The 17,236-nt window shown below is 40.7% G+C and overlaps 1 protein-coding gene across 1 annotated transcript in view; it reads right to left on the bottom strand.

Moving 5' to 3' along the window:
* The window catches only part of kif1b (kinesin family member 1B), a 58,237-nt gene that overhangs the window by 25,601 nt on the left and 15,400 nt on the right, over window positions 1-17,236 (bottom strand). The window contains exons 3-20 of the mRNA XM_088007069.1: window positions 15,761-15,837; window positions 15,479-15,658; window positions 15,175-15,243; window positions 14,760-14,938; window positions 14,053-14,164; window positions 12,492-12,569; window positions 12,331-12,396; window positions 11,779-11,854; window positions 11,291-11,369; window positions 11,031-11,173; window positions 8,126-8,259; window positions 7,206-7,285; window positions 6,212-6,287; window positions 5,121-5,200; window positions 4,669-4,775; window positions 4,097-4,180; window positions 3,747-3,927; window positions 3,583-3,655 (exon numbers count right to left, since the gene is read on the bottom strand). Coding sequence (XP_087863195.1) covers window positions 3,583-3,655; window positions 3,747-3,927; window positions 4,097-4,180; window positions 4,669-4,775; window positions 5,121-5,200; window positions 6,212-6,287; window positions 7,206-7,285; window positions 8,126-8,259; window positions 11,031-11,173; window positions 11,291-11,369; window positions 11,779-11,854; window positions 12,331-12,396; window positions 12,492-12,569; window positions 14,053-14,164; window positions 14,760-14,938; window positions 15,175-15,243; window positions 15,479-15,658; window positions 15,761-15,837 — 1,874 coding nt within the window. The remainder of the gene's footprint in view (window positions 1-3,582; window positions 3,656-3,746; window positions 3,928-4,096; window positions 4,181-4,668; window positions 4,776-5,120; window positions 5,201-6,211; window positions 6,288-7,205; window positions 7,286-8,125; window positions 8,260-11,030; window positions 11,174-11,290; window positions 11,370-11,778; window positions 11,855-12,330; window positions 12,397-12,491; window positions 12,570-14,052; window positions 14,165-14,759; window positions 14,939-15,174; window positions 15,244-15,478; window positions 15,659-15,760; window positions 15,838-17,236) is intronic.

The raw sequence follows: 17,236 nt of genomic DNA, 5'->3' as shown, positions 1-17,236 counted from the left end.
TCCGGGATGCCGGCGGAGCTGCTTGGAGATTTCTTGCTGCTGGAGGTTCTTGAGGCGCACCTGCTCCTGGCGCATCCAGCGCATGTGACCTCGCTTTATGGTGGAGTCGTCCCCTGCGCTTTGGCATTTTTGTGCATCCACGTCCTCCTCCTCTGGCTTCTCCTGCACCGGGAAGTTCTCTTCCCGAGGGCTTGGTGTTCTAGTCGCACCAGTGGGAGCTCCTGCCACAGGAGGCTTTTCTTGGCCTTCCGGGGTGATGAGAGGAAGAACCTTTTCCATTTTCACCATTTTATTCCTGAGAGCACGGATCTCCTCGTCCTTCATGTTATTCTGCTTCTTCACCTCCTGCAGGATGTCCTCTAGTTTGTCAATGTGCACTTTGAGGTCGTCCATCACTACGCCTCCGGGCCGGGCGCCGTTTGTAATGACGTCCTCGATGCGCTCGTCGCCGACTCCGACAGTGTCCCAGACATCCCGAGCCACGGCCCTCCACGAGTCCCGCTCGTTGGGGTCCTTCTTGCAGTAGCTCGCACAGAGCTCCTTCATCTTCACGATAGCCAGAGCCTCGATCTCCTGCCGTGTGTGGCGGAAATCGTTCAGTGCTACCTCGTAACAGATCTCTTTCACCGCCTGGATCTTCAGATCGGAGATGGTCACCCACTTGGAGTCCTTGGTGATGCGCCGGCGCTGGGGGATCTGGTACATTTTAACCGGCTCTCTTTTTTTCCCACTGCTGGGTAAGCCACATTTTTTCACTATGGTTTGCAGCTTGCTGGGTGGCAGCTTTTCCCTCAGGGAAGTGATCAGTCTCCAGCTCTCTTCACAAGACCGCTTATCTGAGTCATCCCCACTATCAGAGTCTCCATCCTTGAGAAAACAACAAACCAAAATGGTTCCCAAAAAAAAAAAGGAGAAATTACAATGGGAAATCAGGGATAGGATGAAAGAATGGTTTAAAAAAAAGAATGACTACAAAAAAAAAGGTATGAATATGCAACATGGGAACCTAAAGCTAGAGCAAAATAGGAGTCATTGGCCAATTAAAGAGAATTTCCCTGGATTTGTAAGACTTTCTTTACAAAACAAAATTACTTTTTATAAATTAAATTCTATGTATTCAGCAATAGGGATGTCCTGATCAAAGGAATGCATCAAACTTTCATTGCGATCTGACCTGATTAAATGGCCAGTGTTTTCCCTCATCAGGGTGAGTCTTTGAATAAACTCACCTCACACTGTTTGTTTTACGGTCTGCGATTGTGAAAACAGAGACTAGCAAAACTAGATTAGCTAGATTAATGAGCTTGGTGTGCTCAGAGACTCACATGCAGTAAAGAGCTTCGCAGAAAGCAACTGAAACATTATACTTTAAATGTCGAGTTAGTTAAAGCAAATTGCCACGTTTATGAGGCAATACAACTGTTCCTGAAAGCTTTCTGCACTGAATTGTTACAAGCCAAATTACGGGTAAAGTATAATATCAAAACATGTTAAAATTGTCCAATAAATTCAGAAAACCTCTTAACACCAAAACCTCGTTCACAAGATTTAAATTTAAATTTACCAAAAACTTTGTCCACAAAATAACCCTAGTCAGATAAATGGATCCTGCAACATCCAGAGCATCATTGGTGATAAATTATAATGGAAAATATTAATGCATGTAATAGTGTTTGACTGTATTTTAAAGATAGTGAATTTTCAAGCATGTCTACAGAATTGGTGTTGGACCGTGACTTGGTATATGCAAGTGCCTCTTCTTAAATGACAACAAATCGTGATCAGGACATCTCTACTTTGCATACATCGCAACGGTAAAAGATGTATGGCGCCATGCAGAGTCACCTCAGGAATTTCACTCAAACTCAAGACGGGAAAAGAAATTCAAATGCAACAGTGGCTTCATTGACATTCTTCCCAGTTTTTCTGTCTCTTTACCACTTGAACGGCCACAGTGGTATGAATTTATGTTGTTTTTTTTAATAATTGGGAGCAAATTTTCAGACGATTGTGTTTCCTTTGTTGCATATTAATAATAAAAGTAAAAGCATGTCTACAATGATCAGAAAGGAAATAACAGATGATAGCTGCTGGTTGGAGGTCTTTTCTAATGATTTGTGATATTCCTCTTCTTAATTGAAAGTTTTACGATTTGACAGCTGGATCCCAAACATGCAACAGCGGCATGCATATACATGGACTTTGGAGCCTTAGTCCAGAAGGTTTGAGTGTCTTTAGTGTTAGCGGTGAGTTAGAAGACAGAGTGTTGCTGCAGCTGATCAGAAAGTCAGTAGAGAAGACGATCAGAAGTGAGGGCAAGTGTTACTCCACTACAAAAGAGTTGTTAGTTGGAAAAACAAAATGCAGTTTCTCATTTTTTTTTTTGTAGACAACAAACATTACAGATCACAACCAGTCGGCGCTGACGGTCAGTATTTTTTGTGTGCGAGAGACTATGCCTGAAGCCAGAAATGGGGCATGTGATGTCTCTGGTAAAGTGATACTTTAATATGGCTGACGTTTTTGCACATGATCCCACCGAAATATGAGAAAGGCCTTTGTGTCGTTTAACTCTGAGCAGCGAGAACTCCATTGTGAAGCCGCGCCCTCAGTGCGCTACGCTAACAAAGAGAGGTAGCCAAAGAAGTCAATGAGAAACCACATTGTCACTATCTGTCAAAAAAAACAAATAAAAAAATAAATCTACAGCAGGAATATTTTAGTTATCACAATGCATTGAAATACGTCAGCAACTGCATTGAAGAGATGAAACTCAGGACAAAAACCAGAGCAAGAAAACTAGAGGAGAGATCTAATCCAAGCAAATCAACAGCCACTTCAAAGAGTTGAACAGCTCAGCGGTAAACACTGCAACTTAGTCCAGAACCAGTAGGAGTTAAGAAAACATGCTAATAACATGAACCATGCAAAAGCAGCATCTTTTCAGAAGAGAAGGGAAATCCTGTGGTTTTAGTACCACCAAGTATTTGGTTCAAAAAGATTTTGTGTTTTTCACATCAAATCTGATTTATCTTCAAGGTGCTGTTTTGCAGGACTCAGATCCACTATCGGAAACATAAGAAAGGTGGGAAATAGGGAATTTGGAAAGTTGAGCAATCTAAGTCTTGATCGACTTTCTATGGAAAAAATTTCAGTTAAACTCAGAAACGGACACAGATGAAAAGCTCATCCGTCTCAAACCAGAAAACTTCCATGCAAGAAGAACAGACATGCACCAGAAGTAAAAAAATGTAATTCACACACTCAGTTCACAAGTGCCAGAGTGAAAAATTGGTTTAATTGAGGCTTAAAGGTCCCAATTTAAACTAGTATTTAAGAAACTAAGCAGAGCTTAGAAAATCCTGGTTTTGAATTTTCTATGTGGAAATACATTTTCCTCAAAAATCGCACACAAAACAACCCAAACTAGATAAAATCAGTCAAGAAGCTGCTTCTAGCTAAAACAAAATTAGCTTAAAATAAAAACGAAAGTCCTCTTAAACCACTCAGCACTACTCTCTCTCAAACATTTTTAGGAAAGTCAAGTGGGCCTTGATTTTGTTCCATCTTATCCCAACTCACCAGTCGCTGTTGCTCCAGAAGCTGGTCCGCTTCTTCCTTCTCCTTCTTGTACAAAATTTCCATCTCGGTGAGCCTTCATAGGTGCAGAAAGCATGTTGCGACAAAGTCAGACAAAAACAAAAGCCTAGACCCGTCAAACGACGAATGAAGGACGGCTCCGGTACCTTTTCTCCATTTCCTGCTTCATGTCGATGCCCTGTTTCTCCAGGAGCTCTCGCTGAGCAAACGTCCAGTCCACGGGCTCGACGGGGGTCTCAGCGGTCGGCGTCTTCTCCCGTTCGGCTCGAGCCTGCTCCGGGTGGTTAAAGCGGAACACGTGGTTCTTTCCCATGATGATGCGGTTGCCTGAGCAAAGGCAGATCCCAGGAGTTTCAGAGAAAGTCAACAAAACATGAACAATTTTATATGGTCCAACACCCTAATAAACTAAAAAAAAGAAGAAAAAACTACCCGTAAGAGTCAAAATCATTTACATTTCTAATTTTAATCGACAAAATAAACAAGGGGCACGTACCTGAACGAAGCTGGATTGCTTCCTCAACACGTTTGCCATTGACGTAGGTTTCAGATCCCTCGCATGGCACCAGCATGACAATAACTTCAGAGTGGGAAAAAAAAAACAAAAAAACAATTATCAGACTTAATAGTTCATCACTAATCAAAACTGAGTCAAAGAGTAATAACTTTATGTTCTGATTATAGACAATGACAGCCTATTTTTTTCAAACATTTATTAATTAATCACTTTTATTCACTTAAAAACATGCATGGTAGCATCTCAATGTATTTCTGGAGCAAATTAATTTCATAACACTTCTTTTGCTCCCCAAATTAGTTTTATTTTGTAGTTTTTCCACTTTCATAAGATGTGGTCAAATTTTCAAACAAAGTATTGAGATAAGAATACACCAAAAAAACATTGGGAGTAAAATAAAAAACATTAACTTAATTTCACAAGGCTTTAGTTTTAAGTGCTTCCATCTTTAAAAAAAATACTCTAATCCTTTCATCAACAACCCATTGCACGCCATAATAAATAAATATAAACATTAAACAAACTGGGAAGAAAAATAATTGACGTCCCACCATCTCCGTTGCCATTTCTTTCGCTTCGGAAGATGCAGTGTTCTTCCTTGATGTGAGCTCCACTTAGAACAATGTCCTGCCTCCGCTCAGCGTCAGCCTGACCGACCCTGTCACAAACACAGAGTCCATTTTGAGAGACCAGGTCTTCTGTTTCGTTGTCGACCGTTTAGAAAATGTAGCAGATGTCAATCAGATCCAATGCATGCGAGAGGCTAGTACTAAAGTGTAATGTTCTCATGCCCCCCAGCAGAGGAACAATGTAACCAAATACTTCAAAAGAATAGTCTACTGAAAGGACAAGGAGAGGACAGCCACAGAAGATGGAATAAAATGCTGGCAGTGCCGGATTTTAAGCCTCCGACTCCTCAGGTTTCCCTTGCTAGACATAAAACATTAGAAAATGTGCAGATCCTCTGAAACAATGCAGGTCTTATTATTCAGGTTTTGGTTACCTTGTAATCCCATCTTTGATATAGTAGAGCAGACACTCAGACATTAGAGGATCCTCGTTCAGGTTGACCAGGTGTGGAGTCTGAAGATGAACAGAAAAGAAAAAGGAAGAAAGATCACCACAAAACCTTCCACCAGCGTCAGGCGGCTGTTTCTACATCTTCTGTCACATCAGGGGGGAAATGAACAATTGTGGTTTTCTAAAGTATCTGATGCATCACAAAACGGACTATGGGTGATCCTACAAATCCAAATCCAAACTAACCTTCTTTGGGGAAAACACCCCATTAAAGTCTGTATAGAGATCACAAGGCTTCTCTCTGAAATGCTAACCCGTGGAAAGGAAGACAGCAAAAGGACAGAAATTTCAGTAAAAGAAACTGAATAGGAAGATATGAACAACAACAAAAAACAAAAGCAGAAAATAATGTGCAGCAGCCAGGCATTACGTTTGGAAGAGGTTTTCTAAATCCAAAGCTGATTATTATTAATGATTTTGTTAACAACTGCACACAAACATAAATTGCAGTTTTTACTGACGCCACACGTTGCTGCTTCTACTTGCAAGGGGAGATGAGGCAAATGGAAAGTCTAGTAAGGCTAATAGCTTAAATAAGAGACCTTGGCAGTAAAAGGTCTGAATCATCAGCGTGGAACAGCGCAGCATTTTTAAATAATACACCACTGTAAAAATGATCTGACTTCTAACTAAAAACAAGTCATAGAAGCATAAATGTTTAATTCTAAACCACGGGAACAAGCACAGATTGGACACTACGCAACGACCCCTAATTCTAGAAACAAGTCTACTGATACTTTTGTCTAATCATTCAACTAAACAAACCTTCTTGGCAGAAAGGCAATCAAATTGCTCATCTAATGCCCCGTCACGGCTAAGCTGAGTAGGTGAAAAAGAATAAAAACAGAAAAAAAGAAAGTGGAAAGAATGACAGAATGACTGAGTGGACTGCGAGAGAAATGTTGACAGTAAAGGGAGGGCTCTCTTGGGGGGGGGGGGGGGATAAGATGGAAAACAGAAGTGATGGGAGACAAGGCCAGTATCCACACCCAGAGGAATTATGACCTTCCCTACCTTTTTAGGAGAGAACACGCCCAAAGTGCCTCCGTCTTCACGGATTGCCACGCCCATCTCTGCAAGCAGAGCCTCCCTGTAATGAAGACAACATGTATGTATACTCAGAAACAGCATTGCATAGTCAATAAGGACTTCATAAAGCATGTTACACATCTTTTTTCTGCTATACTTAATTTCATAAAAGACTTCTCTGATGAGAACTGGAAGAGGATGAGACCTGGCAATAGACTAGGGTAAGTGATTTTGTCTGACTCAGAGGATGGACAGCAGCAGGACTGCAGGCACAGATGAGTGGATAAAGGAGGGCGAAAAAAAGTGCAAGAAGGGTGTTTGTGCAGCAGCGCAAGGCGACCAAGACAAGGGAAATGGACAGAATTGGTGCAGCGGAAAGTGAGAAAAGCAGCAAAGAGGAATGAAGAGACAGTAGCAAGACTCTCAGATTGCAAGCTCTAAAGATTTAAAGACAGACAATGCAGAAAATTAAAGGCATTAAAATGTAAGAAAGAAGAAAGAAAAATCAGCAGTCGCAGACAGCAGGGGGGACGCGTCATTTACAAACAGGGCATTTTCCACTGAGACGTCAAGAGAACCACATTTAGCTTTACACACAATAAAAAAAAAAAGAAAAAAAAAGAAAACACAGTTTCAAGCAGCAGAGTAATAGATGAAAGCAAAAAAAAAAAAAAAAAAAGGAGATCTGTGTGAGACAAACAACGCCTGTCACATCCACACATAAAAACCCAGCAGGACGTAGGCCTGCACAGCGGATTGCCTGATTGGGAAAGTCGAACACAAACAGCGCCTGACGTCACGGAGGTGTGGGGGCAGCTTTTCAAAGCCGTCACACCAGCCGACGCGCATCGAAGGCAGACTATGAATCCCAATTAGGTCTGACGGGGTGGATGCACATGGAGGACGCGCGCTTCTTCCCCCCACCCCGCTTTCAGGATCTGCATATGGAAATGAGAATACGCCGACTGACTGTGCTGACCTCTCCATGCGGATTGCTTCAGTCTTCCGTAGTTTCTCCTCCCAGGTTTCATTGAGCTCAGCAATGATCTTTTCTGATTCCTGAAAACAGAAGTGGGGAAAAAAAAAAAAAAAAAAACACATTACAGCTTACAGTGTATTTTAGTTAAACAAACCTCTTCGTGGGCTTATTCTGATGTACGAGTAAGAAACAGCTTGAATTATTTAGGCTGAGGCATTTTCTTTTGAAATTAAAAGGGGGCAAATTTGAACTCTCAAAGCAAGGCGAGTTGTTTCATTTTGCAGTTATTGGCTTTTTATTAAAACATCATAACAGTAAATATTTAATGAAGCACATCACAGGCATACAGTGTAAAAACAAACGTGCCGGGGAGAATCACATTTATAAGAGAGGCACAAATGTTGACCTTCACTAAAATGTTTACTGTTTTCATTCAACTAAACATGACGATGTGCCTCACTGTGATCGCTACGACTCCAATAAGAACTGAATCTATTTTCGTCTTATTTCCTCTGTATTTGCGTCGGCGCTTGACGTCACTGGGATGACAGACAGATTGGGAACCATGGTTGTCATGGAAACTGCAGCTCCAGCTCAAGGCGGGCTCTTGCAGCCTCTATGTTGTTGCCTTATGTAAACAGCAAGAGCACGCACAGGAGCGACATGAAGCTCCGAGAGGACACACGTGGAGTTAGATGAGGAGTTTTATTGGTGTGGGGGCTAAGATTGAAGCATTGGTATTTAGATATTAAACAATATTACTAATCAAAAGCAAAAGCTGAGGTGTTAAGATTTTTACTTGAAGCCGATTTCAAATTTGGAAGCTTAAAAATGATCCTCCGCTTCTTGGTAGCGTGCAGACGAAGTGAGCTGTGGTTTACTTACATTTTGACTACTGTGTTATTTACTCCAAGTGTTACCTTGAGTCTTTCAATGGCCTCCTCTCCTCCAGGGGTGGACATGATGCGTTCCTGGATGCTGGTGACCGACTGAAGACCCCCCTGGTTGCACAATGCGCCAGAGGACGGAGAAGCTGTCAGGGAACCAATAGGGGCTGTGGAGAAATGGCCAGGGCGTTGGTTCTCTGAGGCTATCAAGTATCTATTCTTATTGTTCTGAATGTCTTTGAGGTCTGAGCCAGCAACAAGAAAGAGAGAAAGATAGAAGTGGGGAGGGAAGGCCCAGGGTTTAGGGTGGAGGGAGTAAACACATAAATGAAGGAAACAAACATCAAATAGGAAGAGAAAGGGAAATAGAAAGGTTTGGGGGGGAAAGAAAGGACACAGGAGGGGAAAGACCAATGTAAGACACACATTTTACATCAGAGGGTTAAAACAAACAACCACAATGCAGGTTATCTACAGAAAGCAGCAGTTTTCACTCTAGGAGATTCTCTGGTCCCATTCAACATCGTTCAGAGAAGAATGACTAGAGCTTAGCATGCACTCAGATTCACTACTACTTTAAATATGAGTCAGCGTTACAGACCCTGTGTGAAAACTGCTGTCAATTTATTAACTACAGGATGGAAGTGAGATGGAGACTGCAAAATAGTGCAAGAAGAGAAACCAATAGACATGCTGCCAAACTTCAGCCTGCATGTTGGTTGATTAATTTGCTCTACACATGCTGGTCGCAGAGCCAGAAACACAGCAAAGCTGCAGCTGCCTCACTGGAAGGTTCAAACGATGGCCATGAAGTTAATTAAGGTGGCCTGCAATGTGCTCTCTAGGAGATGCAAACATTCAAACAGAAGATAAAATTAGGAGTGATGATTTCATGTAGGGCATGTAGGCTTTGTTAAAACAGAAAACCTTACAGAGTAGCAGTAATGATTCATTATTTATGTTTTGAACATGAATTATTGTCCAAGCTAACTGGTGTACTTACAATTGCTTAAAATCTACAGCTTCAATGTGAATCTTCCAGCCAACATAAGTTCACCAAGATGATTTATGCACAACTTTATTCAATAAATTCCCACTTGAAACAAAAGAGGTTAAGGCTAATCAGCTTGCCGCTAACATTAGCTTAGCTGTCTAGCTGGAAACAACTACATGTTACATGTTTAAACTGTGCAAGCTAAAATTATCAGTTGTCTTTATGAATTACCACAACATTTTTTCTTCTAACTCATTAACTAGTCCACTTACAGGACTTTATATAAAGCTACATGGCAACAATTGGTAGTAAATTGTTAAAACTCAACAGCTAAATTTAGCAATTAGCCTTAGCCATTTACATAGTCTTACTTGCAACCTCATAATTTTCGTTTTAACACTTTTGTGTATATCTAATAAAGTGAGGAAAAATTAGTTAGAAATTGCTAATTAATTGCTTAGTTAGTTAGCAATTGTTTGACAGTGAATAAGAAAAAAACAAATTAACTTTTACTCAAAAATTTGCTACTTTTACATGTTCCTATATATAAAACCGAAAAAGCAAGGATGTGATTAATTAAACGTTGAAATCAAACAACTTTTGATTTTCCTAAACTTTGCACCACTCGTTACAAAGAGCAAGTGAGCAACTACTTTTGGTTCCATTTCCAAAGAGAGGGCAGAGATGTATTAGCAGAGGGAACACTACAACATTATTCAAACTATTAAAGCACACTACGTTAGTCAACTCCATATGCATACACACTTCTGAAGCGGCTACTTATAAGTAAAAGTATATGCACCTTTCCGAACGTAGATCTGAGCCTCGCTTTGAGAACTCAGAAGTGCCATTCTAAAGCTTTGAGCAGTGTCACCTGCGGTGGATGATTAGTGAAAGAAAACAGAATAAAAAGCAGCAAGAGCCACCGGCAACAAAAAAGCAGCGTCAGACAGTGAGTGAGAGAAGGTGAGACATGATTATAAAATGATCCATGGCGGAGACTGATGTACTACTTTAAATTTATACATAGTAGGATTTAAACCTGCAAAAAAAGAGAAAAAAAAGCAGCTGCCTCACCCCATCATTTTGAAGGAAAAATAACAGAAGAGCAAGCACGAAGCATAGTAACCTACTGGCATGCTAACCTTTGCCAAATCAGACCACCTACAAAAGCCTTGCATTTCTGAGTCTTATTTCTTAAGCCATTTATGGCTTTTAAGCAAATGCATGCAAAGCTGGCAGCAGACTTAATATATAAGCAGTGGGGGTCCTAAGCAATTAGCCTTTAGAATTTTGGCAAATAGTGATATACAGAGCACAACTGGCACACGTATACACACATTTGATTCCACTTCCTGGGTAATCATCCCCCATTGGATCAACTAAGGGGAGGGAGCAGGAAGAGATGAGAAGGATCAGAAGTCAGTGCTAGTATGAGACGAATAACTTGGGAGAAATATTTCAGCACTAAATGGAAATGATGACAAGGATGAGACGCAAGGTCATAGACTGACTGGTTAGGCGCCAAGTTGTTACACAAGATATAAGCAAACATTAGCAAGTAGGCAGTTTGTTATACATTGTGACACTTTGTAATTATTCATGCTGACACTGCTGTCTTGTTCCTAATTGACAGGCCTGGGAGCCATTACTCTTGTGTGTAGCTAATGAAATGAGATATTTCCATCTGGTTTACTTTGTGTTGTCAGGCACAGTAGAGGAAAGCAGACTTTCCATCGGGACCCCAAGTACAAATTTCATAGGAGAAAATAATAAATCGATACCTACCAACCAAAGTGTATTTTGAAAGCATATTAATCTGAATTAAGCACAAGTACAGACACTTGGATAGGAGGGAACGTGAATGGCACAGAGCTTTGAGACAGTAATGAACAGAGAGGTTGTTGCCAGCTTGATGGCTGAGCAGTGTGGCTGTGCACTCACTGTCCAGGATGTCTCCCAGGCCCTGAGCGCGGAGCAGCTCCTTCAGTCGGGCCACTTCGTCCTTCAGCTCACGCACCAACTTATTGTTGGGATCCTCATTGATAACAGCGTTGCATTTGATGTTCTTGGCTCGGTCAGCGTAGCTACAAAAAAATATAAAAAATAAAAATCCCCATCAGGATTCATAAGTGAGAGTTTCAACTATTCAGCTTTTCTTTTTCTTTTTTGCTGTGAACGTGAGCTCGTAGCAATAACCTTACCGAAGTGTACTGAGTGTTTCATCGTAGTTGATATCTGCAGGACTGAGGGCAGCTACCATGGCTGTTCTTGAATTACCACCTGATGAGAAACGTTGACGAGGCACTTCAGTCATTACTTTGAATATTGTTTTTTTTTTTGCGGGGGGTTTTCTCCCCCACTACGGTAAATTAAATAGTGAAATTTACTGAATCGAGGAAGGGCTGAAGATGCACTCTGTGCTCTTTAAATGCCTCTTCCGAAGATAGAAGGAGCTTCTCGTCTTATTAGTTTGAAATGCAGTCTGCTGACAGTGTTCTTCTTAAACTGGCTCAGGGTAAAGCACACTTGCTTCGGATATTTATTTATTTATTTTTTTAAATATATTGCCGCTTCATTTTCTGTTACACAAATGGGTCACTTGCTATGCAGAAATAAAGACTTCAAAACACATGAGAGATGAAGATTTCAACAGATTAGCACATTTATCAAGCACCACTAGGGTTCATACCGAGGTTCTCCCTCAGCAGCCAGGTCAGAACAGAATCTCTGTAAGGGATGAAGTCCGTCTTTTTCTTTTTCTTGCTCTGCAAAGGAACAAAATTGCTCAAATTAAAGCTGGGAAATAGGTTTGAAAGAATTCTCAAAATAATGGTGTTTCATAAAAAAAATTTAAAAAAATAAAAACTGCTGTGAATGACAATACAGGCAGAAAACTATTCTAATGACTGTCGGGGTAATTTTGCATGTTGCCTAAAAGCACCGAACATTAGGCGATGAAACGGGAACAGCTGAGACTGTGCAACTTTAACACTATGAACATCAATGAATGATTGTTTTCGGACGTTAGCTGTCAAAGTGTTTACCTTGCTGGTACAGTTATCCTGTGTAAGCAGGCATTGAAAGGACAAGAGGAGAGAAAACAGAGGGGCAGACGTTACAGCATGCCAGGCGACAAACGACACGCCCCGAGAATGCAGGGTCAAGTTCAAGAGAGGAAAGAACGGCCTGAGAGGAGGAAAGACCCGGCACAAAGTGGAACGTCAGGAATAAAAGCGCTTACCACTTCAGCCAAGGCAGAGATGACCTTCCCTAATGTGGTGAGAGATTTGTTGATATTTGCTCCCTCCTGCAATAAAATAAAACATATTAATTAAGACACTTAGGGAGGACATCCGCCGTCTGACTGGTGATGCTTCCTGCCACTTTAGATGAGACTCTTACCTTTAGTCTGGTACCTTTGGCTCCAGTGGAATCTGCACGTTCACTTCCTGCCAAGTCTACCAGACTAATTTTACTGACCTGAGGAGAGAGTGCAAATCTATAAGATGCCAGACCTTATAGATAAATTAGATTTGCATTAAGGAAGTCTAAAGGATGCAAGGCTATGATATGACAAAAAAAAAAAAAATAAATAAACTAAGAAATTTTTCTCCACACATTTTGATAATGGGCGTCGATATTTCTCTTCTGCTGAGAAATATGATAAAACCCACAATCACTCTTGTTTATGCAATTTAGTCAGTGATTATAATGCTAGAAACACATGATGCAGAACTAACAAACTGTTTTTATAATCTAACCCAGTGAGTTTATCCGTCACTTATTTCATAATGTTCAACTGGGAAGTCGAAGCCTTCGGGTCATGAACGAAACGTCATCACCAGATTAGATCAGAGTTAGTCTAACCTAAACACAGCACTTTAAACAGGACATTACTGACATAATAAGAGGACCAAGAATTATAGAGAAACATTAACATTTCAGAAGCAAGTGGTTAAAACTCATTCAAACACACATTTAAGCATTCCTGTTTGGTGAGATGCAGCCTGGCAGTAAAAACCGATGGAGTGGCTGGAGACAATGGCCATTGTTTTCAAAATAACAGCGATCTTTGTGTCTTTACGGCGTCAGAGGAAATGCTGGAAGTCAAAACTAAAATGGCTCCGTTTCCCCTGTTCTCCATTCACGGCTGAATTAAAGCCATTTTCACAAATTCACTACAGAATGTACATTTTCTAAACAGCTGTTTAAGTCAGCCTGGCAAAAGTAAATGCAAATATTGTCTTAAATTATAATACATTTCAAAGGCACTCATTAAGTGGTTTTTTGGGTTTTTTACAAAAGTCAGTGGTGAAAAATCAAAAGACCCCTTTTGTCATTTCTTTAGGCAATACTTTAGTTTTAGGCTACGCAATGGTCAGGCTACAAGAACCTGTTCTTTGTTGACTGGGCTAAATATTTTTGATTCATTATCGTCTTGAAAAACAAAATGATGGGCCAATTTCAATTTCCTTGTGGAGTTCATCAGATTTTTAGTGCGTATCTGCTGCATTTAAGGATTTCATGAAGCCATGAATGCCAACAAAGCTCTCAGGATCTCCAAAAAAACAAAAACAGGCAACCACCATTACACACCCTACATCACACTAAACTAGTGTGGTTTAGTGTGGGCAATAAACCACACTAAACTATTTCCCCAAATATTCATCGGTTCCTTCATGCCAAACCCACCTAAAGGAAGTAAAGCTAAAAAACAGACGTGAATTTCTATTTTTTAGCCTATCAACAGAAATGAGCATCTGAGTCACGTAATACCAATAAGGACATCCTAGAAACTATTAAAAACTCCAAAGTAAAGTACCCATTTAAAAAAAAAACTGCTTCTGCTACTTTAATTTCAACAATCACGCCATCATTGACTCTGAAAAACAATGAACTCTCAACATTTAACCACAAAGGATAAATGTTTCTAAGCTTGCGAAGGGCCACTGCCCGGTCTGACCTTTTCCGTGGTGAGGTCCGTCTCGCTGTCGTGTTTCTTCTGTGTGAAGACGATGGTGAAAACCGCATGGGACCTGCTGCTGGTCTCGTTCATGTTGGTAGCAGCAACAGTTCTGTGTGTAAACACACAGGGGCGCCGTTACCGAATCACATCAAGACAGACATTAAACTGATGCTACCTCTATTAAATTAGCCGCTGTGAAAAGAGCCGTATGAATAGTTTTGGGTGTTACGAGCACCATCGTCTCTGGGCTTTACACCTATTAGGGTGAATTGAGTCCAGGGGATTAGTTTGTGTAGCGGAGGGGGGTAATATTGTGAGGACTCCATACAGAAAGTGTGCAAGGCACAGCGAAAAGAACGGCCACGGGGGAGACGCAGGCTTTGCACACCACGTTCTGGATATAAGCCCTCTGAGTCAGCAGAGGGAGATTAAAGCAGAGTTCACTCCTCCCCACAGCAGCTTTCTCAACACGGCAGAACATCCACGGATTTCACATTCTCCAAGTTCTTCATGTGTAAAATGTTGGTTAGCAGTGAATGAATGAGAAGTGAATTAGCACCACTGGAGGACTCAGATCTAAAGCTATTCATTCTGTTGATGGAAGAACTCACTTTAGGGTGAGGGTTAATATTGTTTTTATTAATCATTCTGTACATCCCCATCTTCCCTCGTGTCTCACCTTGACATGTAGGGGCTTAACTCACCTTGCTTTGTTTCCTGCATCCATTAAATCAGCAATGTCTGTGTAGGATGTAACAGCTAGCTTGGACAGGTCCTCCACATAGGGACCCAGCAGAGGATGCTCTCGCACCCTCAGGTTCCCTTTATTCTTAGGGTTGAGCAAATCTCGCACCCGTTCACAGTAGATCTCCATGTAACTCACCTAAAAAATAAAAATGTTTACAAAATATGTCAGCATACATTTTAAGTTTAAGGCTCAGAGTTTAGGTTCTGGAAGGCTGAGGATTTAAAAATATATTAGTAACTCTAAACAGGTACATCAATCTATATTTGAAGCTTTCTTTGGGAGAGAAAGGCTGAAAAAAAAAGCTAAATATTGTGAGTAAAGCACCAGGTTGGCAATGGGGGGGGGACGACTGTTGTAAATTGTAAATTTACCTCCACTGAGTAGGACAGCTCCTCTTTGTTGCAGTCTTCATTGATCTTCTCAAATAGATCTTCACAAAGCTGCAACACAGAAAAAGAAGATTGTTAATTCACATTAACTGAATTTGGAAATAAAAAACAGAAGGGACAAAAGAAAAAAAAAAGCAAGTGAAAAAGGCAAACCATTTAACAACTTAATCAGATGATCTCAATGATTAATAAAAAAAAATGCACAGAGAGAATATTCAAGAGAACACCTCTAATAATTCAGAAAATAAACTTTATTCTGTGTGAAGCAATCTATAACAACACAAACCATGGGAATGATTCCTTCCTGTCCCTCCTCCTGCTTGCCCATCATGGTGTAGGATTTGCCAGCTCCAGTCTGGCCGTAGGCAAAGATGCAGACGTTGTAGCCCTCGAAAGCATGCTCTAGCATCTCCTTTCCGATGTCGTTGTACACTCGGTTCTGTGACGCAAAGCAGGGGTCTTCTGGCTGCACGGTGGGAAATAAATCATTAGGATATGCGACTGTGCTTGTTTAGGCTACCAATAGGTATTAAAAATAAGTTTTCCAGCGATCTGTGCGTCTACTCGCCGTGGTGTGTGACCAGTAGGAGTAATCGAAGCTGAAGGTTTTTGCTGGCTCTTTGGGGGCTTTGGGGTTCAGGATAGCTGAGGAGATGATGGAAAAATAAGGAAAATGGTTAAAAACATCTGGGGTGGTATGGTTCACCAATTACATCTTTGTTCATACAGCTTCAATTAAAACCTACAGTGAGAGAGTAACATTTAGAATGAAACCAAAGAATGAATTACACATTCCCTTCTATGGCTTTTAAATGTCAACTAGCAAATTATAATTCTTTTTTTTTTTTTCTTTTTGTTGGTTTTAAAAATTCTACCCGTTGCACACTTTTTTCTCTTTAATTAAAAATAAATAAAAATCTGAATCAGCAAATCAGACGTAAAAAAAAACAAAAAAACAACCAGAAATTTCTAATATGCATTTATCCTCTGTTTATTTCATGCTTTGTTGCCAAAAGGGCGTTTTTGAATCCCAGCACCGGGCGTGATATATTTGAACCTAAAAGTCACGAGTCAGTGACACATTACATCTGCTTTTCTCTTTTTTAGGGAACATGAAACGGTTCAAGTTTTCCCAGCCAGCGTGTCTTTATCCCCCAATTAAAGTTAAGCCAGTGTGAAATAACTAATAGATGTGAGTAAACCTGTCGAAATAAGCAATGAATCATATGATGAATTAAAATGAGCTCTATTATTTCTATTCTGATGATTAATATATTTTAAAGAGGTGTCATTTTTGTTATGATTTCAGTTGCATTTTATTTCAGTTTCATTTATTGTTTTCGGTTGTTGTGTTTTTATTTTGGATATTTAAAATGTCTTCCAGCTCCAGTGTTACATGGTCTTTACAAAATTAAAGTTTAATTGGTCTTTGAGAGGGAAAGCTTGCATTGTAATGCCATTAAACTACAGTGGTTGTGATTAAACAATATTATCGTGCGTCGCAATCATTTCGGGGACGATTTATTTGTTATCGTGACACACCTGGCTTTTAGCACCGACATGCTCAACTTCTTCTGCCACGTTTCACATGCTTCAAACGTGCTGACACAGAGTTTCCACGCAGCCCAGCCGGTCCCCGAGGCCACACACACACACACACACACATTTCTTGACGGGAAAGAATCTGCTACCATGTCTGGTATGTCGTCCCCCTCAACCACGCCGGTTGGTGCCCGCAGGACAAGAGTCCTAGCTTCAAGGCTGCGCACTGTAAATGTAAATGTAAGGCTGCAGACGGAGCAGGATGCTGCTCTGTTTGCATGTACCACACACTGCAGCGACCGAAAGCTTAGAGCGAATGTTTGCTCGTCTTTCATTTAAAGACATTACAAGGGAGCCCGAACTATTATTACGAGCATTACACTAAATGCGTCCATGCCGCGTTTGCATTTGCAATCTTCCAGAAGAGGTGGGTAGTGCCAGCTCCAGGGCTGCAATTAGCGTTGTTGTATTTAATTGTGTCCCGAAGCTGATGAGCAAATTC

Source organism: Poecilia mexicana, unplaced genomic scaffold (assembly GCF_051168715.1).
Source record: "Poecilia mexicana isolate PSO_F unplaced genomic scaffold, ASM5116871v1 scaffold_7, whole genome shotgun sequence".
Taxonomy (NCBI): Eukaryota; Metazoa; Chordata; class Actinopteri; order Cyprinodontiformes; family Poeciliidae; genus Poecilia; species Poecilia mexicana.
This window is presented reverse-complemented; position numbering and strand designations above follow the sequence as displayed.